At 57.8% G+C, this 23,649-nt stretch overlaps 1 protein-coding gene across 11 annotated transcripts; it reads right to left on the bottom strand.

Moving 5' to 3' along the window:
- Nucleotides 1–1,045: 1,045 nt before the first annotated feature.
- On the bottom strand, nucleotides 1,046–13,166 carry DENND6B (DENN domain containing 6B). Of its 11 annotated transcripts, XM_040233576.1 has the most exons (20): nucleotides 12,894–13,153; nucleotides 8,123–8,161; nucleotides 8,010–8,052; nucleotides 7,385–7,497; nucleotides 6,883–6,963; nucleotides 6,223–6,328; nucleotides 6,026–6,105; nucleotides 5,892–5,954; nucleotides 5,575–5,630; nucleotides 4,953–5,075; nucleotides 4,776–4,871; nucleotides 4,584–4,678; nucleotides 4,399–4,464; nucleotides 4,199–4,263; nucleotides 4,031–4,120; nucleotides 3,888–3,941; nucleotides 3,639–3,748; nucleotides 3,431–3,533; nucleotides 3,266–3,340; nucleotides 1,046–3,184 (listed from the first exon to the last, which is right to left on the bottom strand). In XM_040233576.1, exons 1-20 carry the CDS (start codon nucleotides 13,059–13,061, stop codon nucleotides 3,062–3,064), a joined length of 1,749 nt encoding a protein of 582 aa, XP_040089510.1. In that variant the 5' UTR covers nucleotides 13,062–13,153; the 3' UTR covers nucleotides 1,046–3,061. The 11 variants fall into 11 exon arrangements, 8 of the variants coding, with proteins under 8 accessions (XP_040089510.1, XP_040089509.1, XP_040089508.1 ...); XM_040233575.1 differs by having other exon boundaries at nucleotides 8,010–8,161; nucleotides 12,894–13,155; XM_040233574.1 differs by having other exon boundaries at nucleotides 3,266–3,533; nucleotides 12,894–13,155.
- Between the last annotated feature and the right edge of the window lie 10,483 nt (nucleotides 13,167–23,649).

The following is a 23,649-nucleotide window of genomic DNA, read 5'->3' as shown; positions in this document are numbered from 1 at the left end:
CCCCGCCCCCGGCGGGGGAGGGGGAGGGGAGGAGGGGGGAGGGGAGGGCTCGCTGGGAGAGGGAGGGGGAGGGGGAGGGGAGGGGGGAGGGCCGCCGGGCGGGGCGCACCCCGCGCGCCCCCGCGCTTCCTACACGGCCCCCTGCGCCCCCAGCGCCCAGCGACTTCAGTGGGTGGACTCCGCGTGGCGCCTGGGAGGTTCGGCCTGATTCAGGCTCAGCCTCGGAACCCAAATCTGGGCTCTGGAGGAGTGCCCTAAACCCCCGGCACCCCAACCCTCAGACTGGGGAACAGGCTGGGAACAGGCCGGTCACAGCGGTCCTTTGCAGGGCTGGGGCCTGCAGGGCTTTGTCCCCACACCTCTTGGGGGAAGAGGGGTCCTTGGCTTCCAGCCACCCTCCCCGCTAGCTCGAACCCAGGATCCATCGACTGGCCTTCCAGTGCTCGGAGGTGGGTGGCCAGACACGGCCCCTCCCTGGGGAGTCCAGTTCCAGACAAGAGCCTGCCCCACGTTTGGCCACTCCCGGCCCCATCTGCCCTGATCCTGATGCCCCTGGCCGCTTCCCTCCCAACTTGAGCAGAGGTGGGGAGCCCCCTGCCCCAGGAGGCCAGCTCTCCTGTGTCCCCCGCTCCCTCATGGACACTCTCTGATCACAAGTCCTGGTGTGGTGAGCGGCTGCTGGGGACCCAGGGGAGTGTGAGGCCATTTCCCAGCCCTAACCCTAACTCACACACTTGGGCCCCCCTCCCTTTCTGGGGGAGCTGCCATCCAACTTCCCCTTCCCTGCAGACAGGCTTCCTCCACCCTGGGTGGGACCTGCTTCCAGTGCTCAAAACCCCCCACTAGGATGAAGCTGTTGGAGAGGGTCCCACATGACTTCTTTCTGTGACATGCTCCCAGCCAGCAAGGCCACACCTTCACCCTTTCAGCCGTGAACCATCCACACCAAGGCCCATCCACGCCCCACCAAGAGAGCCCTCATGTTACCAGAATCTCATAGGGATGCCAACTTTTCATCCAAAGAGGAAGTTGAAAGACAAGCACGTGTCACAGAGACACTTTAATACCAAAGATGTGGGAAGGCCCCCATCCCAGACTAAAAGCGAGGCTTTAAATAGCGTGCAGGAAGCTTGGGGGTGACGACTGTCCTTCCTGCCCCTGGATCAGCCCACTGTCCCAGGCCCGTCCCCGGCCACCACTCCAGACCCACACACAACCTCCCAAAGAAAGCGGCCTCCCACAGTGGCTGACCGCAGAGCCCCCGTGGACCACTGCTTCCTGCCCATCCAGGCCCTGCTGTGCACAGAGCTCTGGTCGGTGGTGCGTCGGCCTCCTTTGACTCTCCTGACCTTTCCTCCCTCCTCACTGTCTGTCCCAGCCAGGGCTGACCTGATCCTTCGAGAGAACCAGGGAGCTTCGATAGGGGGTAGGATGGAGCTGGCAGGACTCCATGCCAGGCTGTGCTGTGCCCAGAGGCCGCCAGTGTTGGAGTCCACCCTGGGCAGTGATGCCCACCCTGCCAGGCGGCCCTCCCCCGCACCCCTCACCAGGGGAACAAGCTGCTGTGAGGGGCCGCAGCGCGGATTCAAGCGGTGCTGGAGGGAGGGCGCCGGCACCCAGGGGCTTCTGGTGGTGCCCGCCGGGACTGCTGGAGGCAGAAGTCTGGGTGGTCGAGGACACCCTGGCGCCCCCTTGCAGCCCAGCCCTGGAAGGATCATGGGCGAGGCTGCCCTCCAGCACAGGCCCGTGACCCTCCGAAAACAGAGGGAAAACAGAGGGAGGAGACCGGGCAACATGCCGCAGTGACGGCGGGGCACCCCGCGCCTGGCAGCCCTGTCCCAGAGCGGGCAGGCTGCGGGGGGGTCCACGAGGTCCCCCTCTCGAAGGCCTCACTCTCCTCTGCCTGCAGCCACACGCCAGGCCACCAGAGGCGGCGCTCAGGGTGGACGAGCCGACACTGGTGGTTCCGAGACCAGTGCTGCCACCATCTAGGGGCGACCCCCCAGCTGGGGAGCAGTGGTGGTGCGGCCCGGCCTGGGAGGCGCCAGAGGAGACAGGAGGCCCCCCCGCTTGCACCCGCGCTGCCAGCCAAGGCCCTGGGGGCCTCTCAGGTGCAGTCTCCAGGGCTGTTTCACTGGGACCTCCCGAAGGCCTGCAGCTCTGGGTCCAAGCCTTGCTCCGCCCCACCCAACTCCGGCTGAGCAAGCTCCCCTTGGGGTGCAGCTGACAGTCCTGGCCGGGCCTGGCCCAGTGCCCCAAGGTGTCCCACGGGCGCGTGGGCCACTTCGAGGGGACTTTCAGTCCTTGCCGAGGAGCCTGGGGCCCTGAAACTCTGGAGGACTCTAGCTGCAGGGCCCGGGTTCGGCTAGAGTCTAAGACCCTCTTCTGCCTGCAGAGCAGATGGACACACGGGGGGCCACTGGAGTGCCTGTGAGCTGGGGCAGGGCAGGGCAGAGTGGCGGGAGGGGTGCCCAGCGGGGTGTCCCTCGAGTGGAACCGAGACAGGGCCCTGGACCCGCCTGGCAGCACCTGGGGCCTGGCAGAAGCCCACGAGCCACAGGCCAGCACTCCTCTGCGCGGACCAGCTTCTCCCTCCCAGGCGAGGACTGGAGCCAAGACTCCCCTCCAGGCAGGAAGGGGGGCCGGGGCGCCTGTGTGAGGGAGGCGTCTGCCTGGCAGCCACCGCTTTCTGTCTCCTGTCCTGAGCCGGGCATCCTGGTGTCTAAAGGACACACCACAGGCAGTGCCTGGGCCGGCAGGGTGCAGGCAGATGGGCGTCTGGAGGGGGCGGGTGGCCTTGGCCCAGATCAGACCGGTGAGGGCTCACAGCGTGCCACCCCCACCTGCCTAAGACCCTGGAACAGGCAGGTGGGGCCCAGGGGGAGGTGAGCTCAGCTAGCACACGAGCCGCCAACAGTCAGGGTCCAGGCTACGGCTCCAAATGCCAGCTTTACTGCTGGACGGCAGCAGTGCCAGGTAGGGGGCATCAGGGAACTTGGGGCGGGGGGCAGGGGAGGAAAGCAGCTCGGCCAGACTCTGGCCGTGGCCCACGGGCACCGTCCTAGGGAGGGCACAGGACGGCCTGCAGGTCCTTGGGCAGGGAGCCGATGGCCGTGTCGATGTACAGCCGTGCCTGCTTCAGGGTCGCCTCCTTCACGGGCAGCTGGTGGCCCTGTGCCCGAACCTACAGGGACAGCGGGGCTCAGGGGCAGGCAGGCTGCACGGCCGGCTGGCCGAGGGCGAGCAGGGCCGCGCAGCGTCTCACCAGCCTCTCCCGAAGTTTCAGGATCAGGTCCACGACCTCCACCTCGGACTTGTCCTTCATCCAGATCTCGATGCTCTGTGCGGACAATGGGCTGTCTGTCTCCAAGGCCCCCCAACTCTGGCAGCGGCCTCCCCTCCAAGCCCCCTCCCCCAGCACCCCCCTCACCGCCTCACAGATGGCCTCGAGGTGAAGGGCCTCAAGCTTCTGGGTCATCTCCCTGTGCCGCTGCCGATACCACCCGTCAAAATGGGGGGACTTGAAAAACCGCCTGTCGGGGCAGGGGGGCGGCGGCTGTGGGCTCCCGTGGGCTGACGGGTGGGTGCGCGTGCCCACCGGCTGCGGGAGCCCTGGACCCCGCCGACGGGCCGCCCACCTGTAGAGGCCCAGCCAGTCGCCCTTGAGGACACAGGTGAGCTGGGGCCCGGATCGCTCCAGGCTGTGCAGGAAGTCATCCTGGCAGAACGGGCGGATCTGGGGAGGAGTCTGCAACAGCAGCGGGTGAGCCAGTGCTGGAGGACCAGTCTCACAGGGGCACACCTGGGCCGCTTAGGAGTCTCCCCGGGGCACTTCCCAGGCACACCCCTGGCCCGGACTGAGAACCCTCAGCCCCCTGGGACCACACCTTCCAGGGCACGATGCCCTTCTGCAGCGGCATGAGGCTGGCCATGTAGTGCTCCTGGGGGCAGGAGGGTAGTGAGTCTGGGCCACAGCCCGCCCCTGTCCCCCATCCCCCATCCCCCACCCCCCGCCCCGTGCTGGCCTCACCAGAGGGATGATGAAGCTCTGAGTGAGCTCCAAGAGGTGCCGCCTCAGCACCGCCGTCTGCACATCCGACGGCCGCTTCTTCTGCAGGCCCTGGGGGTTGCCAGGGCTGAGCCAAAGCACCAGGCCTGGGTCCACCTCCCACAGGGAGCACCCCACCCCCAGCGGTACCTTCAACAGCCGTCTGAACAGGGCCTTGTCTCGGTGGAGGTGGGCCGTGTATGCGGTGTAGAGGCCTGGGGAGGGCAGAGGGCCGAGTGCTCTGCTCTGGGGGTGGGGGCACCCCCTCTGGCTGTGCCAGCCCCACTGCCCGCCCCTGCCCGCCCCCAAGGCCTGTCTCTGGGTCCCGGGAGGAGAAGAGGAACACGGACCTGGCTTGGTATCCAGGGTCTTCAGCCTCGAGGGCTTTTTCAGTTTGACCTGCTTGGGAAGGTCCCCTACGAGACATACCCCACGGCCGGGCCTCAGGGCCTCAGCTCTGTCTCTGCAGGCTCAGAGCCCACCAGGCCCCACGCACATCCCCAGGGGCCCTGGGTGGAGGCTGGGACAGCCTCACCTGACGTCTTGGGCTCCCCAACTCGGAGAATGTGGGGCCAGTGCTGAAGTGTTTTGATAAAGAAAGGGTTTGTGACTCCCAGGACCACGTTTGGTCTAGAGAGAGAGAGAGAGAGAAAGAGGGAGGGAAGGAGGCAAGGTTGGGGGGGCGGGGGGCGGGGCGGGGGAGGGACCGAGGACAGCGCTTACTTACGGGGCCTGCGTGCGCGTGGTGAACTCCTTGAACTCGCTGTCATGGATGGTGAAGTAGGGGCGGTAATCGCAGCAGAACTTGAGGGGCTGCAGGCAGCTGCGGAGGTGGGGGCCCTCGGGGCAGTGAGCACGCGGGGCCAGCCCTGGGCCCCCAGCCCCGCGCGGCCGCCCAGCCCACCTGGTCAGCGCCAGGACCATTTCTGAGGACACCGCGGGCGAGGGCGCCAGCACCAGCAGGGGCTCCCCGAGGAGCATCAGCTCCCACAGCAGCTGCACATGGGCCAGCACGGGCCGGAAGCACCTGGGGGGCGGGGGGCCGGCGGGGGTGTTGGCCAGGCGAGGGGCTCCCCAGCCCTGACCACCTGCCGCCACAGGTCCGGGCGGGCCCTGCTCTGAGTGGACGCCGGACTCACACCAGAGGGAAACGGTGGAGTCGTGGGAACCTGCTGAGGGCGCATCCAGGCCGCCCCTGAGGCCCCCAGGCTGGAGGCCGGCATCCCTGGCTCCCGCTGGACGCAGCGGGTCTCCAAAGGTGGGGTCCCCTGCCGACCCCCCAGGGAGCACGGCCTCCCCCCGCAGCACCATCACTGCCGGCCCTTCGCAGCCTGCCCACGGGGCTCGGATCCTCCGGGTGCAGACCCTGGGCACCTAGCTCCTTGTCTGCTCGAGTCTCCCTCTCAGAACTGGCCGGGGGCCAGCTCCTGACCAGCAGTGCCCCTGGCAGCCCCGCCCAGATGGGCCTGAACCTCCGGGGCTCACTCACCGTCTGCGGGGGCAGGGTGTGTGTGTGCAGGGCTCACCTGAACAGGTCCAGCTCGTGGACACTGGGGAGGACCACTGGGGCTGGCAGCAGGGTCTGCGAGGGGTGAGGAGCCAGGCTGAGACTGAGGCTGCTGCCCCAGAGCACCAAGCGGCCCGCGTCCCCCTCAGAGGAGTTCTCGGGCTACATCCCTACCCACAGGTCTCCCCTTGCCCAGCGTCCAGGAGTGGGCAAGGCCACCCCGCCCCCGACTGGGTCATGGGCTTTGTCTGTGGTGTGGCCGGCCCCAGGACCCCAGCAGGGGAGCTGGGAGGCCCAGCCTGGGGCAGGGTTGCAGCGGGGGGGGGGGGGGCCCACCTCGTGGCCGCTGGGCTCCGGAGGCCCGGGCTCAGGCATGTCCCCTCTCGATGGGATGTGCACCTGCGGACCGAGGGGCAGCTGCAGCGGGAGGGCCACACGCACGGGGCCCCGCGCCGGCTGCCAGCCCCCACCTGGAGGACGACTCCCATGACAGGCAGGCTCAGGGTCCGCCCCGGTGCGGGGGCCGGCCATTGGTCGATCTCGTGGCAGACTGTGGACGCAGGTGGCTGGCGTCAGAGGCCCGGCCTGGAGGAGGCTGCCCAGCAGAGCCACTGGGAGCCACGGCCAGGTGGACTCAGCTGCCCCGCTGCACCTGCTGGCCGCTCACCTGCTTCCAGGCAGGGCGCCAGCTTGTCGAAGAACTCGGGGGCCACCAGGCCCAGCAGCGCCTGGAACAGCCGGACGAAGGGCAGGCGGGACAGCAGCACCAGCGACTGCGGGGACCCCGGGGCCGGTGAGACGCCGCCCCAGCCTGTGGGGACCCCGCAGGGCCCCCTGGGGCCCGGCTCTCCAAGGCTGCTGGGGCAGGGCATCCCACCGGCTTTCTAGGATGGCTGTCTCAGGAACAGCCTGACGAGGGACTTCAGGTCACTAGACCACCACCACAGCAGAGCGAGCTGGAGCCCAGGCCTTTGGGAAAGGCACGTGGCCAGGATTCTGGGAGGGTCTCCCCGGGATTCAAGCACCTTCTGCTCTGGTTCCTGAGCTCAAGACTGAAGTCATCGAGATGGTGATGAGGCGCCCCACCCACATCCCAGTTCAGGGAGGGGCAGGGAGCCTGGTCTGGACAAGGCCTCAGGCCGGGCGGGGCCAGGGAGGGCCTCCCCAGAGCCCACACCCTGGCCTGGGTGGTGGTGGGCTCAGCCCAGCACCGAGTGCCCGGAGCTGCAGAGGAGAGGGTGCTCCTGGAGGCTCCGGACCCCAAGGCCGTCAGTCCCTTCTGACAGCGGCTGCCCCCAGCTCCCAGTGGAGCCACCCCGGGGCTCACCTTTTGGAAGTAGCCCCGCTTCACGGAGCTGTCCTTCACCTGCCTGAAGTACACGTAGCCAAAGTAGTGTGCAGGCTCCCTCTGGAAGGAGGGGTGTCAGCCAGGCCGCGCCCCCGCCCACGCTCCCTGCTGCCCCCGTGGACCCCCGCCCAGGCCGCGGCACGCTCTCCCCAGCCCCCAGCTGGCCTGTGAACCTCGGCTCTGGGAACCTGGGAACCTCTCCAGGGACATCTCCGCAGACCCGGGCAGCGGTTCAGGGCGCGGGAGGCCTGCAGGCCTGCACCCTGAGCCCTGCCCTGGTGCATACAAGCGCCCAGGACCAGCTCCAGGGACGCCGGCAGGGCCTCAGAAGGGCTGGCCGGCCCCCGCTTGAGGCCGGGGGGCCAGGCTCAGTCTGCGGCAGTCGGAGACCCTGCCGGCTGGGGGGTGGGCCAGGCGGCCTGAAGGGGCAGCTCCTGGCCTGATCCTGGCCCGCGGCGGAGGGGAGGGGGTAGCCGCTCACCTGAAGTGACGCGGGGACCCCACTGTCGCCGCGCTTCTCACCCGCATGCCCGGGGCGCCTCTGCCCTCCACACTGACGGATGCGAAAGCTGAACTGCGTGTCCCCAAGGCAGCCTGGGGAACAGAAGGCCCGTCATGCTGGGTCCAGCTGGAGTCTCTCCTGCCGGCCCCTGGGGGGGTCAGAAGGGGGAGGCCAGGGCCCCTGCATCTCCCCACAGAGGCCCCTGTGCCCTGACTCCTGTACCTCAGGGTTTAACCTCAGCACACAGACATGCGCACAGACAGCCCCGCAGCGCGGGCACCGAGGAAGCCCACTAGGGGGTGGCAGGACCTCCATGTGGCGTGGCTGAGCCTGCCTGAGACGGAAAACAGGCTGGCCGCACACGTGAGCCCCTGGGAAGGGCTGAGGCCAGGACCCGGTGGCCCCTCTGCTGGGGCGAAGACCAGACCCCGCAGGTCCCTCTGCCCAGACTTCTCTTTCCACAGGAGCCAGGGAGCCTGGTGGCCACGCAGGACTCAGAATATCTCCCCAGAGGAAGCAGGGCCGGGGCTCCAGGCGGTGTGGGCCAGGCCGGTCCCAGAGCGATGCCCAGGGCAGGGCAGGGAGAGGTGGCAGGGTGGCCTACCTGAGTGGGAGTCGGGAAAGGACAGGTAGCAGATGCTGCTTTTCTGAAACACAGAAACCCGGTGAGGGTCTGCTCTCCAGGCGAGGTCTGCTCCCGAGAGGGCTGGGACCCACCTCCTTGTCCGTGAGCTGGAAGTCGCTGGGGTACACCAGCTGCGGGGGACACAGACCACTTGGTGGCACGGGCTGGGCCGGCTCAGGGCTAGGCTGCACTCCCTCTGCCCCTTCTGACTCCCTGCTGACCCGCCCCCTCTCCAGGGCTCCTCCCCCCCCCCCCCCCAGTGCCCCAGCCCCTGCAGCACAGGACCACTCCCGTTTCTTGGCCAGCACACCCTGACCAGGCTCAACTCCCTGCCCACATGCTCACCCTCATGGCCGCTTGCTCAGACCAGCCTCTCCGTCTCCACGGACCAACCGCCCATCCCTGAGACGCCCCTCACTTGGAGGGGGGCAGGCCCTGCTGGCCTCGGCGCCTGCCCCACCCACTCAGAGGGGCTTGGCTGCACCCTCCCCCCAGCCTGCTGGCGCAGGTAGCCAGCTTCCTTGTCCCGGCTTTCCTAGGTGGTGCCTGGCGCTGACACCCTTGCCTCTGAGCATCTTCACTCCAACCCCCACTAGTGAGGGGTCCAGGAACTTCCAGCCTGCTCCCGGTTTGGAGCACGACCTGTGGGGTACCCAAGCCCCAGAAGTGTCCAGGGAGCACGACCAGCTGGCCAGGCTATATCTGGGAGATGGGCCGCGCTCGAGGGGAGCCAAGCAGGTTGAGGCTTGCCTGTCTGGCCAGCAGCCCTGTGCTCAGGCAGCGGGTCTGAATGGATCTCCTTGCGGGACGCGAAAAACAGCAGGCAGCCCCCAGAGTGGTGCTGTACCTTGGGCGTCGCCACTGCCCTAGCCTGTGCTCAGAGTAGCAGGCTGGTTCCAGTGGCTGCCTGCAATGGGCCAGGAGCTGAGGGGGCTGGTGTGCGTGGCCCCCTTCTCACTCACTCTGTGCCAAACTCCCAGGCAGAGGAGGACTTGGGTTTTGGCTGAAACTAGGCTTCTTCTGGGCTGTGCCCTGAAGCCCAGATGGTGAGTGCTGGGCCCTGGGACTCCCACTGACACAATCATATAGCTTCTGCCTCTGTTTGCTCTGGGCCTATTGTCTCCTCTACAGCCACCAAGTGTCCAGAGGCCCAGGACTGTGTCCCAGGCACTTTTGCCTCGGAGCCCCGGCAGGGGGTAGACCCTCACCAGATACCGTACAGGCATGTCTCGTTTTATTACACTTTGCTTTATTGCGCTTCTGGATGTCATGACTATTTTACAAATTGAGGGGTTAGCAATTCTACGGGTGCCATTTTCTCACATCACACTCTGTGTCATATCCGCATAACTTCCACAATATATCATATCTCAAAACTTTTTCCTCACTGTATTTGTTTCAGTGACTGTGATCTATGTGTTTGATATTACTGTTGCAAAAAGATGACTTACTGAAGGCTCAGATGATAGCGTTTTTTAGCAGGAAAGCATTTTGAAATAAAGGAGCATACGTTGTTTTTTAGAAACAGTGCTATTTCTTGCACTCGCATTATACGAGTCTCGTGTAGTAGAGGTCGTGTTAGTCGCTCAGTCGTGTCTCACTCTTTGCGACCCCATGGACTGCAGCCCGCCAGGCTCCTCTGTCCGTGGGATTCTCCAGGCAGGGATACTGGAGTGGGGTGCCATTTCCTCCTTCAGGGGCTCTTTCCAACCCAGGGATTGAACCTGCATCTCCTGCTTGACAGGCAGATTCTTTACCACTGAACCTCCTGGGAAGAGATGGGAGGGGAGCTGGCCAAACACTGTTTGTGGGGCGGGCCCACAGAGGTGCCTGGGGACAGCACCCAGAGAGGCAGGAGCCAAAGGGCCACGCAGGCCAGGCCCCTGCACGCCTGTTCAGAAGGGCAGAGGAGAGACAGGTGCCTGCCGGCCGGGGCAGAGCACACCAGGCTCTCAGGGCTGAGGTCAGGGGTCTGAATCTGGTCTGCAGGCACAGGAGTCTTGCAGCGTCTGAGCAGGCTTGCAGCCCTGCCCAGGGCTCCACGTTCAGAGTTTAGGAGCTGGGAGCAGAGGCCAGAGGGAAGGCCACGCCTGCGCAAGGGGACAAACAGGGCAGACCCACAGCGACAGGCAGAGGGTATGGAGCCTGCCGCATGGTTAGCCTTGTCCTCTGGAGCCACGGGGTCTCATCCTTTCCGCCCAAGCCTCAGGGCTCAGGGGCGGTGCTGCTGTAACCCAGGCGTCCTGAGGAAGACAAACATGGGAGCTTCGTCTTGCTGGAGGAGGTACCTCTAGGAAAACGCTTCTCCACGTGCTGTGTGGGTGCCCTAGGCTCCCCGAGCCGAGGCTGCCTTTCCCAATCTCTCCTCACACGTGTAGCATCACTTCCCGAGGCTGTGACGCAGGACGTCAGGGGCACTGACTGAAGCTGACGTGGGGGTCTTCAAGACGCGGGGGTCTCTCTAGCTGCCTTCCATTTGGCCAGACGTTAAAAGGGATGTAAAAGTTTCAAATACTGCCATTCTCCTCACTAAACTTGTTTCTGAAAATATGGTTGTTTTGGTGGGAATATTAATAGCTATATTAATATAAATGGTATCTCTTGTTCCAAAATGGATTAATATGCATTTTTAATCTTTCAGTTTTAACTTTTAGTGTAGAGAATGTTGATAGATGCGACCCACATAAGAAGCCCCTTGAGCCCTCGGCAGTTTTGGAGACTGAAAGAGTTGTGAGACTGTGCAGTGTGGGAGCTGTGGCCAGCCAGGCGGACACGGCCACCCGGCGGAGCCAGGACCGTCCGGGTCCTCGGCCGTGGATCACTGCGCGGGCTTCATGGTTGTCAGGGCTGCAGAGAGGAGCGCTGCCAAGGCCCGAGGCAGCAGAGCTGGGCTCCCTGCCCGTCCTCCTTGCATGTCTGACCCCTGCCTGCCTGCAGGCTCCAGAGCACCCACGAGCGTGGGACACGACACACATCCTGCCTGCTCGGGGCGGGGCCTGAACCACTGGCTCTGTATCTCTAGCACAGGACGTGAACTCCTGGTGGGCAGGCCCCAGGATCGCACCCAGCTCTGTGTCCTCACGTCCAGCGCCACGATCGTGGAGCCTGGCTGGTGGCAGTCACTTCATACTGGATTCATTGAGTGACTGAATGGCTGGCTCCTTCCCTTTGCTTTTGCTGGCTTCTGGGGGGAGGGGTTACTTGAAACAGCCCCCTCCCAGGTCTGGATGCCTCCTTCTCATCCTCCAAGATCTGGCTAAGCGCCACTCCTTCCTCTGAGCTGCACCTGCCCGTGGAAGTCTCCATGACCCACGAGTGCCTGGAGGGCAGTTCCCGGGTCTTCCATCCTGCCCCAGCGCTGAGCACAGTGCCAGAGCCTCTGTGGTGTTCAGCCAGGCCAAGCCCAGAATAAACAGGTAAGTGCAGAGCAGGTGCTCCATGAGTGACTGTGGATTCAGCTGAAATGACCCCTGATCCTCCCTACAATCTCCAGGGCAGAGAAGAAAGACAAGACGCAAACCGGTGAGCACCGGGGGGCTGCCCTACGCGATCCCTGCACAGATGCGCCGGCCCCCCAACACCCCAAGAGTTATACAGCCCCAGCAAAGCTCGGAAGCCCAGCACATGGAGCCTTTAACTGTTCTTGCTTGAATGGTTAAGTTCTAGAAAATCATACATGAGAATGCCTTAAGGAAACAGTAGACTCCCTTCCCTCGTGTTTTTATCGGGAATAATTTGGGCACCAGCTGGAAAATGGACTCTGTGATACTGGGCAGATCACCTGACCTCTCTGGTCTCAGGTTCCTGCATCAAGTAAGCCTGGTGCACCATCAGGGGACAGGCGTGGTGAATGGGGTCTCCACATCGAGCCGGGTAGTGTCAGCCCTCTGCCCATTAGGACTTGAGCTTCCCACAGCCTCGTGGAGTTCAGCAAGGCCTTGGAAAACAGCCCTTCACCCTGACGCTGGCTTTCCCATGACGGCTGACCAGGCTCACCTCAGCCAACTGCAGTCACGGGATGCACCACCTCCTGGGTTCTCAGAAAGCTGCCTCAGACAGCGTGCTGAAGCCTACCTCCTAAGCCTCCCCTGCCCTGGTCAGCTCCACGGTCTGTGTCATGGCCTTCAGGGCACAGAGAAGACCATCCCGCCAGGCCTGCTCCACTACAGAAGGCCTTCCTCCCCGAGTCTGCCACGTTGTCATCTACATCCATGTGGGTGAGGGTGGGAAAGAGTCTCGAAGGCAGGGCGAATCCCCTAGGCTGGGTGGGCTGGGTGCAGTCAGTGCACAGAAAGATGACTCCTGGGGCTGGATGTGACCCACCAGGGGTCTGGATCAGGTTCTAAGTGAGCAAGGAGGAGCCCAAAGGTTTAAGCAAGAGACCACGGATATTGGACTTGAGGTTGACGAATCTGGAGTGTTGCCGCAGGTGGAGCTGTCAGCCTTGCATCCTCCCGGGATGTGGCGCGGAGGCAGGGGAGGAGTCAAGGGTGACCTCTGGGACTCTGGCTGGAGTAACTGAGGGGAGAAGGTGTCACCGTGTGGGAAAGGCAGGGGCTTGGGGGGAGACAGGCTTTTCCTGGAGAGGAATCAAGTGTGCCACTTTGGGGATCAGAAGTGCAGGGCTCCCCTCTCCTCCATCCGGATGGGAGGTCTTGGCAACTTCACATTTTCCCCTCTGCTTGGGGGGCGTGTTTCAGGAGGGGACCAGTGCAGGGTTCCGGAGGGGGAAGAACTGGAGGGTATCTCACGGGGAGGGGGATTCCCAGGCCCCTCGGCAGCGCCTGAGCCGCATCCGCCTCCAGCGACAGCGCAGGACCCGCCCTCCGCGGCCGCCCCGGCCCCGGCCCGCGGCCCCCTCACCTCCAGCGCCTGGCCCAGCTCCAGATCGAAGGTGACCACGCACACGCACTCCAGCCAGGCCGAGAAGCGTGCCCAGGGCGTCCCCGGGGCCCGCATCCCGGACGACGGCGCGCCGAGGCGGCCGCGAGCCCGCTGAGGCCCGGCGCCGGCCCCGGCCCCCAGGTCCATAGCATCGGCTACCGGCACCGCCCAGCGTTGCCCGGGAAACGGCCCGAGGCGTTGCCCAGGGAACCGACCAGCGGCAGCAGCCCAGGCGCGTCCGCACCGCGCGGCCGAGCAGTCGAGCGGCCATCGCGGGCCAGAACGGCCCAGGCGCGATCTCGCACGCCCCTGGCGGCTGGAGGAGCGCCGTGCGGCGGAGAGTCTCCAGGACGACCACAGAGACGCGCCCGCGCGGGCCAGAGCGGCCCGAGCCTGGAGGAGGGACTTCCGGTGGGAGGAGCGATCGGGGAAGATAAGCCAGGGCGGGGGCGCGGCCCCGGGGGGGCGCGGCGTGTCCCCGCCTGGTTGAACATGGCGAGCGCCCTTCCCGGCCGGGTTTCGTCGTTACTGACCTCCCACTCTGTCCCACCGGCTGTCCTGATCTCCCTTGAGTTTTGTCTCCATGGTCGCCTCCTGGTGTGCGGATTTGCAGAGGGTCTGTGTGTGACCTCTGGGGCACTTTTGCTTTCTTTAGCCCGGATGGCTGGGGCTGGGAAACCCCAGCAAGTGCCCTCCTCGCCTCTTGGGCCCACCGCTCTTCCAGATATTTCTGGGCCCCTGTTGGACAGCCTTGCATACCGTCTCAGACCCGTCTGTCCAAACCGAACTCTGTGTATAACGCATAACTCCAGCCAGCAGTGCCGTTTTATTTTCGGCTGCGGTGGGGAAGTGTGGCTGGGGGCAGATGGCAAGCCCCCTCTTCCTCTACGGCATCACCATCCCTTGCCCCTCAAAAAATGTGGCCCCAGAGTCTCATCCCCTCGCCCCCATCACACGCAGGATCATGGAAGGGCGAGTTTGGAGCTGAGACAATAATTTAACTGATATGCTATATATATATATATATATATTTTTTTCTTTCTTTCTTTAAGGAAAGCTCCGCACTTAGCCTAGGATAGACTAGGTCAGAGTAACAACTCCCAAGTCTTCAGTAGATTTTTCACTGTTCATAGACCGATGGGAGAGTCATGTGGCTCTTCTTGACTTACCTCTGGAACACATGACCTCTTACGGCACTGGCAGTGGAAAAGAGATTAGTGGAGACCTGCTAGCTATTAATTGCCTTGGCCTACAAGTGATCAGGAAGATCCCCTGGAGAAGGAAATGATAACCCACTCCAGCATTCTTGCCTGGGAAATTCTGTGGATAGAGGAGCCATGGCAGGCTCGAGTCCATGGGGTTGCAAAAGACTTGGACACAGCTTAGAGACTAGACAACAACAAGAAGAAGTGATATAACGCCTCTGCCCAGAGTCCATGGGCCAAAATGAGTCAGAGAAGGAAATGTGATTAGGGAGTCAGAAACTGGTAGTTGCCACACTGCTGGCTTTGAAGATGGAGGAAGGGACCATGAACCAAGGAATGCAGGCAGCCTCCAGAAGCTAGAACCAGGCGAGGGAATGATTCTTCCCTCCAGCCTCCAGAAGGAATGCAGCTCTGCTGACACCTCAATTTAAGCCCCGTAAGACACAACTCAGATTTTTGGCTTCCAGAACTGTATGTGTGCATTGTTTTAAGCCATTAAATTTGTCGTAATTTGTTGCAACAGCCCTATAGCTTCCCAGCTGGTGCTAGTGGTAAACAAAAAAACCCAACTGCCAACGCAGGAGACATAAGAGACTTGGGTTTGATCCCTGGATCAGGAAGATCCCCTGGAGAAGGGCATGGCAACCCACCCCTGTATTCTTGCCTGGAGAATCCTATGGACAGAGGAGCCTGGTGGGCGACAATCCACAGAGTCGCAAAGAGTCAGACAGGACTGAAGCTACTTAGCAGGCACGCAGGAAACTACTACAGACAATATGCAGCCTTTCTGTTTGGTTTCTTGAACTTCAGTTCAGTTCAGTCAGTTCAGTCACTCAGTCGTGTCTGACTCTTTGTGACCCCATGGACCGCAGCACACCAGGCGTCCCTGTCCATTACCAACTCCTGGAGTTTACCCAAACTCATGTCCATTGAGTCGGTGACGCCATCCAACCATCTCATCCTCTGTTGTCCCCTTCTCCTCCTGCCCTCAATCTTTCCTAGGACCAGGATCTTTTCAAACGAGTCAGTTCTTCGCATCAGGTGGCCAAAGTATTGGAGTTTCAGCGTCAATATCAGTCCTTCCAATGAACACCCAGGACTGATCTCCCTTAGGATAGACTGGTTGGCTCTCCTTGCAGTCCAAGGGACTCTCAAGAGTCTTCTCCATCACCACAGTTGAAAAGCATCAATTCTTCAGCGCTCAGCTTTCTTTATAGTCCAACTCTCACATCCATACATGACCACTGGAAAAACCATAGCCTTGAATAGATGGACCTTTGTTGGCAATGTCTCTGCTTTTTAATATGCTGTCTAGGTCGGTCATAACTTAGCATAGTATTTCTGAAGTTCATTCATGTTGTTGTGAATATCAGTAATTTGTTCCCTTATGTGACTAGTAGTTCATTGTCTGGATACACGACATTTTCATAATCCACTCTCAGTGGAGTTATTTAAAGAGATTTTAGTTGAAGTTGGAGCCAGGATAGCCAGAACGCTCTGGTTGGGAGCATCCGCATGCTCGTGGTTCACCATCAGTTATAAGAAACGGGAAGACAGAGTCTCTACTTTTTCTCTAACAGGAAGCAGAAAACGTCCCTGCACCCAAGGCCATCCGAGGCAATCCAAGCCTGTCACAGCCCGGCCTTCGGGAAGCCTCCAAGCTCCTCCAGTGGCCCCAGCTATCACATTATCACAGCTCCTCCTTCTTCTCCTTTCCTGGGCTGTATGTTCAGGTTATAAGAAACTGTCAAACTATTTTCCAAAGAGGCTTTACCATTTGATGTTACCACCAGCAATGTATGAAGGCTCCAGTTTTTCCACATCCTTGCCAGCATTTGATGTTGTCAGCCTTTTTATTACTTTTTGAAACTTAAATTCTTTTCCATTGTTTTTTGGCTGCCCCGGGTGTTCGTTGCTGTGCACAGGCTTTCTCGCTCATTGCGGCAAGTGGGGGCAGCTCTGCTGTTGTGGAGCACAGCAAGATTCTCAACCCCTGGACCACCAGGAAGAGTAGCCCCTGCTCACCGCAACCGAAGCAAGCCCACGTGCAGCAAAGAATGGGCAGTCATAAATAGATGCGTAGATAGACAGAGATGGGGACTGCAGTGATAAGCCTACATGCATTGCTGGCAGCAACCAGAGGTTAGCAGAAGTGTGAAATGGTTTGTCCCTCAAAGCCTCCAGAAGGAACCAAGCCTGCTGACACCTTGATTTCAGACTCCTGGCCTCCTACACTGTGAGAGAACGGATTTCTGTTGTTCAACTCCCCAGGGTTGTATCTGTTATAGCAGCCTTAGCAAACAAACATAAGCTCCTGCTAAAACCATGGGTGCTGAGTTTCTGATGAACTTCCCTGGTTGGCAACGTGTCACACCCTTTGTCATGACTCCCTGGGATAATTAAGCTTCTCCGGTGTAAGTCCAGGAGGACCCTGGAAGCTGGCACATGGTCTTCCCCAGGCTTGGCCCCATGAGCCCTTTGCCTCTGTTGATTTTACCTTGTATCCTTTCCCTGTGAAAATCATGGCTAGTCTGATAACTCCAATCTCTCCACCATGTCTGATTCTGAACCGTGCTTCGTCTCTGTAGATTGTGTCTTTTGCCATCTAATTGTGTGATTTTCCTTGTCATTATTTTGTGACAGCCAGACATGACGTCCTGGGTGAAAGGACCCGCTCAGAACAAGCGTTAGCAATCTCAGGTGAGGGGCGGGGGAGGGGAAGCCTTCTTCCCTGGGACCAGAGCCCAGGCCTCCATCCATCTTGGGATGAGGCCCCAGTCTCTTACTGAGTCTGTGCCTCTGGATGGGAACTCCACAAGTGTTTCTCCATTTTATATCTCCCCTTGGTTGGGGCAGGATGCCCAGGGGAGGCTGGAGCTGGACATTTCCCTTTCTGAGGTCAGTTAGGCTATGATAACACCCCAGCAGGTCAGGCTCTGGCTAACAAGATTTCCTTGAAGGCAGCCTTGTTAGGAAAATAGAGTGCTCAGGACGTTGGGAATGGTTCCTTCCCTGCCCCCAGCAGAAAGCTTGAGGGGACTTTGCTGCGAAGTTTACTTGGGAACCTGGTCATGCTCCAGGGGTAAATCTCACAGTACTGTATGGACTCCCTTAGGACTGAGTCCCCGTGGTGTTTTTAACTCTCAGACCTGCTATGGTGAGCCTCCAGAAATTCATTAATTACAGTTCAGTCCCGCCTCCCCACACAGAGTTTCAAGTCAGTTTCTCTCATGAATGTTTGCAGACTGTGACGACTTGTATTCACCTGCCTGTCTCTCCTACCTTGGGGATAGTAGATTGCTGTGTCCTCCCTTCTCTTACAGACCCAAGAAGAGTCGCTAATTTTTCAGTTTGTTTAGCCCTTTACTTCTTAGCAGAGATTGGTGACTTCCCAGCTGCTTGCATGCAGAATCCTACGGTGCAGAACTGAGGTGGTGAGTGCAGACATCCTTGGCTCATTTCCAGTCTTTAAAAAGTATAACATCTTTCACCATTAAGTTTGGTGTTAGCTATAGGTTTTTTCCTTTAATGAAGTTGATGAATTTCCCATCTGGTCCTATTTTGTTGAGAGTATTTATCATGAATGTGTGTTAAATTTAGTAAAATGCCTTTTCTGCAGCTATTGTGACAGTCTTGTGGGGTTTATTCTCTTTTCTATTAATATAGTGTATTACATTAACTGAATTTTAGATGCTAAACCAACTTTGCATTCTTGGGATAAACCCCACTGATCTTGGTAGATAAGTCTTTTTATAAGTTGTTGAATTTGATTCTTCACTCCTGTGGTTTTTTTTTTTTTTTTCCTGTCTTAAAATTTTTTTCTTCACTCCTATTGATTTGAGAGAACAGCTTGAAGAACTTTCTTTTTCTTTTCATTTTCTTTCAGTTTGATGAACTTTTTTTAGTGTTTCTGATAAGGCAAATCTCTTCCCAATAACTGTCCTGTTGTGTTTACTGAGACTTATCTTTATCTCATTTTCATTTTTCTCTCCAGCCTTCATTTCTGAAGGATAGTATTGCTGAGTATAACGTTTATTCATTGGCAGGTTTTGTCTTTCCTTTGACACTTTTCTTGTTTGTTTCGTTTTTCTTTTGACACTTCGCACACGTCATTTCACTGCCTGTGGCCTCCATCGTCTCTTGTGAGAAGTCAGCTATTTAACTGTGTCATCCTTCCCGTGGGTGTGATGGGGGTCATTTCCTCTTGCAGTTTTCATGGATTTCTTTGTCTTTGACATCCAGGCATTTGGCTATGGTGTATACAGGTGTGGGTGTCTCTATGTTGGTCCTGTTTGGTTTATGGAGGAGTAGTTTTCTCATCTGGGGAGTCCCAGGTGTCTCAGTGGTAAAAAATCTGCCTGTCAATGCAGGAGACTCAGATTTGATCCCTGGGTCGGGAAGATTCCCCTGGAGGAGGAAAGGGCAACCTACTGCAGTATTCTTGCTGGGATAACCCCATGGACAGAGGAGCCTGGCGGGCTGCAGTCCACGGGGTCGCAGAGAGTCAGACAGGACTGAGCAACTGAGCACGCGGGCATCAGTTTCCTGTTACTCCAGTCTGTGAGCTGCCCCTCCGCTGGGCTCTTGAGGAAAGCAGGACAAGCCATAGTTCTTCCTGCTCTGACTGTGCTCCAGGGGCACATTTATTTCATATCAGAGTTTCACTTTTTCTAATTGATGGGTGAATAATTTTGCTTTTGGTATTTATAGTGATAGAGTTAATTTTATTTGGTCCTTCTGTCCGGAAATTCTGGATTCAGCCTAGCTTTGTACTAGCTGTTCTGTGTACACTATGGGAAGAGAGTTCTATGGAAAAGCCATAACTATCAACTACATCTTGTGACCAGTTTCAGAAACAAAGGACTGTAGTAGCTTAGCATGTTTTCTCTTTGCATATATAATATATAAACTAACGGTTATCTTTTCTCCATTTTCCATTTTTAAGAAATACCCAGTGTTGGAATGGACATACACACAGTAGTGATACCGCGTATAAAGCAGATACCGAGCGAGAACCTGCTGTGCGGCGCGGGGGACTTCACGCAGTGCTCTGCGGCGGCCGAGACGGGGAGGAGATCGAAAAAAGAGTGGGTGAATGTGCACGTGCCACGGATTCACTTTGCTGTGCAGCAGAAACTAACACAACAGTGTAAATCAACTCTACTCTTCAATGAGAAATGTTACATGAGCTGGAATAGTACATACGTATTTTGCAAAAAGGCAAAATGTTTGTCTGGGGAGGCCTTACAAATAGCTGAGAAAAGAAGAAAAGTGAAAGGCAAAGGAGAAAAGGAAAGATATAGCCATATGAATGCAGAGTTCCAAAGAAAAGCAAGGAGAGCTACGAAAGCCTTCCTAGGGGATCAATGCAAAGACATAAGGAAAACAATAGCATGGAAAAGACTAGGGATCTCTTCAAGAAAATTAGAGACACTAAGGGAACATTTCATGCAAAGATGGGCACAATAAGGGACAGAAATGGTATGGACCTAACAAAAGCAGAAGTTATTAAGAAGAGGTGGTAAAAATACACAGAAGAACTACACAAAAAAATGTTAATGACCTAGATAACCATGATGCTGTGATCACTCACCTAGAGCCAGACATCCTGGAGTGCAAAGTCAGGTGGGCCTTAGGAAGCATCACTGTGAACAAAGCTAGTGGAGGTGATGGAATTCCAGCTGAGCTATTTCAAATCCTGAAAGATGATGCTGTTAAAGTGCTTCACTCAATATGCCAGCAAATTTGGAAAACTCAGCAGTGGCTGCAGGACTGGAGAAGGTCAGTTTTCATTCCAATCCCAAAGAAAGGCAATGCCAAAGAATGTTCAAGCTACGGTACAATTGCACTCATCTCACACACTAGCAAAGTAATACTCAAAATTATTCAAGTTAGACTTCAATAGTATGTGAACCAAGAACTTCCAGATGTTCAGGCTGGATTTAGAAAAGGCAGAGGAACCAGAGATCAAATTGCCAACATCCGTTTGATTGTAGAAAAAGCAAGAGAATTCCAGAAAAACATCTGATTCATTGACTATGCTAAAGCCTTTACTGTGTGTATCACAACAATCTGTGGAAAATTCCTCAAGAGATGGGTATACCAGACCACCTTGCCTGCCTCCTGAGAAATCTGTATTCAGGGCAAGAAGCAACAGTTAGAACCAGACATGGAACAACAGTTCAGTTCAGTTCGGTCGCTCAGTTGTGTCCAACTCTTTGCGACCCGATGAATCGCAGAATGCCAGGCCTCCCTGTCTATCACCAACTCCCGGAGTTCACTCAAACTCATGTCCGTCGAGTCGGTGATGCCATCCAGCCATCTCATCCTTTGTCGTCCCCTTCTCCTCCTGCCCCCAATCCCTCCCAGCATCAGAGTCTTTTCCAATGAGTCAACTCTTTGCATGAGGCGGCCAAAGTATTACGCACAGCACATCATGTGAAATGCCGGGCTGGAGGAAGCACAAGCTGGAATGAAGATTCCTGAGAGAAACAGCGATCACCTCGGATATGCAGATGACACCACCCTATGGCAGAAAGTGAAGAGCTAAAGAGCCTCTTGATGAAAGTGAAAGAGGAGAGTGAAAAGGTTGGCTTAAAGCTCCAACATTCAAAAAACGAAGACCATGGCATCTGGTCCCATCACTTCATGGCAAATAGATGGGGAAACAACTGAAACAGTGACAGACTTTATTTCTTAGGGCTCCAAAATCACTGCAGATGGTGACTGCAGCCATGAAATTAAAAGATGCTGCTTGGAAGAAAAGCTATGACCAACCTAGACAGCATATTAAAAAGCAGAGATGTTACTTTGCCAAGAAAGGTCTGTCTAGTCAAAGCCATGGTTTTCCCAGTAGTCGTGTATGGATGTGAGAGGTGGACCATAAAGAAGGCTGAGCGCTGAAGAATTGATGGTTTTGAATTATGGTGTTGGAGAAGACTCTTGAGAGTCCCTTGCATTGCAAGATCAAACCAGTGAATTCTAAAGGAAATTAGTCCTGAATATTCATTGGAAGGACTGATGCTGAAGGTGAAGCTCCAATACTTTGGCCACCTGATGTGAAGAACTGACTCATTAGAAAAGACCCTGATGCTGGGAGGGACTGGGGGCAGGAGGAGAAGGGGAGGACAGAGGATGAGATGGTTGGACGGCATCACCGACTCAATGGACATGAGTTTGAGCAAGCTCTGGGTGTTGGTGATGGACAGGGAGGCCTAGTGTGCTGCAGTCCATGGGGTCACAAAGAGTTGGACACGGCTGAGAGAGTGAACTAAACTGAATACATACACTGGATAATAAATTTAGTTAAAAAATACACAAGTTGTCACAAGTTAACATTACTGTTTAGTCTGGAGAGCATAAGAGAATACTCGGTGGGGCAGTGACCATCTGAGGAGTGATGAGTGGATACTCAGTGATGATGCAGAGACTGCTGGGACCGCACAGACGCTCTCCCTCGGGGGAAATGAGGCTTCTTCACTTACAGTAAGAGTAGAGGTACCTCGTCAGGTGAAAATATAGCCTTGTTTCTTGTTGCTAGGAGGTTCAGGTATGTTTGAAAGACTGCATACAGAAGCTGACTTTCCAGAAGGTTAGACTTGTTCACTTTCCACTTACTGCCTCAAAGCCAGACCCAGTTTTCTCTGCTGCTCTGTAATAGTGGAGCTGGGTCCTGGGAGCACTGAGCAGGGAATGTTCTGTCCTTTCTTGAATATAGCATTCTTTATAATTAGTCTCACTATCAGTAGTGTTTATATCAAACTTTCTCTGCAGTCACTGTGTGGTCTCTGTCTCCTTACTGAACCCTGGCTACTGATACAAGGAGGAAAACCCAAGCCGGGAAAGGGGCTGTGAGCGTGCCCGTGTGCGTGCATGTGTGTACATGTGCATGTGTGTATGGAGGTTTGAGATTTTAAGTAGGGAGGCCAGGGAAGCCCTCAGAGAAAAGGAGACGATGGAATAAGATGTAGGAGGTCAGTTAGCATGGGGACAGTTGAAGGGTGTGACAGGTTGCACGGACAATGGCCTGTGGCAGGAGGGTGTCATGATTTGGAGCTAAATGAACAAGGGGCAGAGCACAAATGAGACCCGACTGTGTAGGACCCGTGGGTAGCAGCAAGGACTGGCTTTCCTGCTGTGTGAGGCGGGAGCCCCTGGGAGAGGGATGCAGTTGAACTTGCTTCCACTAGGTGCTATGCTGACTATGACAAGTTGGCCTCCAGCAAGTATGGCAGGGTAGCAGCCGGGAGCCCGCTGGGAGGTGGCTGCTGTGAGTTTGGTGGGAGAGACTGTTCTAAGACTAGGGCTTCGGGGAGAGGGGCTCCAGTTAGAAGAGGGACTGGGGCTCAGGGTGGGTGGGAGAGGAGAGGGGTCCTAGCTGACCCCAGAAGAGCATCATGATGAGGCTGAGGGTTGCCGGCTCTCACAGGAGGACAACCAGCCCGAGCATCGCAAGCGCCGGCCCCTGTTCTGAAACTGCCTAGTGCACCTCTAGCCTCCGAGGTGGGAGCGGGGGCGGTCTTCGCTTGCAGGGCTTATAATCTAGTCTCGGTTTTAAGATCGACGCTTTTAACCCCCATTTCCTGAACGATCACCCTACAGAACTTGCCAGAAATCCACCCTGCGGTCTACCTGGGAAAGATGGTCGGGAGGAGCTGTCTAGGCAAATGTGGGATCCCGGGGAAGCGGTGCTTGACGCCAGCGGAGCGGCCCTGTAGCAAACCTTCTCTGGCAACCTCTCCAGCACCCTCTGCTGACAAGGCTTGGCATAGCTCAGGGATCAGATTCATTTTAAAGTGAAAAGAAACTTGCTCCTTCGAAGGAAAGCTATGACAAACCTAGACAACATATTAAAAAACAGAGAAATCACTTTACTGACAAAGGTCTGTCTAGTCAAAGCTATGGTTTTTCCAGTAGTCATGTATGGGTGTGAGAGTTGGACTATAAAGAAGACTGAGGGCCAAAGAGTTGATGCTTTTGAACTGTGGTGTTGGAGAAGACTCTTGAGAGTCCCTTGGACTGCAAGGAGATCCAACCAGTCCATCCTAAAGGAGATCAGTCCTGGGTGTTCATTGGAAGGACTGATGTTGAGGCTGAAACTCCAATAATTTGGTCACCTGATGCGAAGAGCCGACTTATTGGAAAAGACCGTGGTGCTGGGAAAGATTGAAGGCAGGAGGAGAAAGGGGACGACAGAGGAGGGGATGTTTACGTACAGAGACCAGAGGAAGGGGAAGCCACGCCCCCCCACCTCTTGGGGCCCTTCCGACCCCGCGGCCCCGCCCACCACGCGCGGCCCCGCCCACAACCGCCACACCCACACGGAGGCCCCGCCCCACCCCGAGACGAGGCCCCGCCCCCGGCGTGCGCGCGGCCGGCCGCCGCCACCGCCATTTTGGAGCGACGAGCGCGCGGCCCGCGGCCTGAGCCGGTCCTGAGGCGCCGGCAGGCCGCGCCGGCTCTGTGGGCGCCGTGTCTGTGGGCGCCTAGCCCGGCCGGGCCCATGTGCGCGCGGCCTACCCCAGGCCGCC

Source organism: Oryx dammah, unplaced genomic scaffold, assembly GCF_014754425.2.
Source record: "Oryx dammah isolate SB20612 unplaced genomic scaffold, SCBI_Odam_1.1 HiC_scaffold_29, whole genome shotgun sequence".
Taxonomy (NCBI): Eukaryota; Metazoa; Chordata; class Mammalia; order Artiodactyla; family Bovidae; genus Oryx; species Oryx dammah.
Note: the sequence above shows the minus strand (reverse complement) of the source record. Positions and strands in the feature narration are given on the sequence as shown.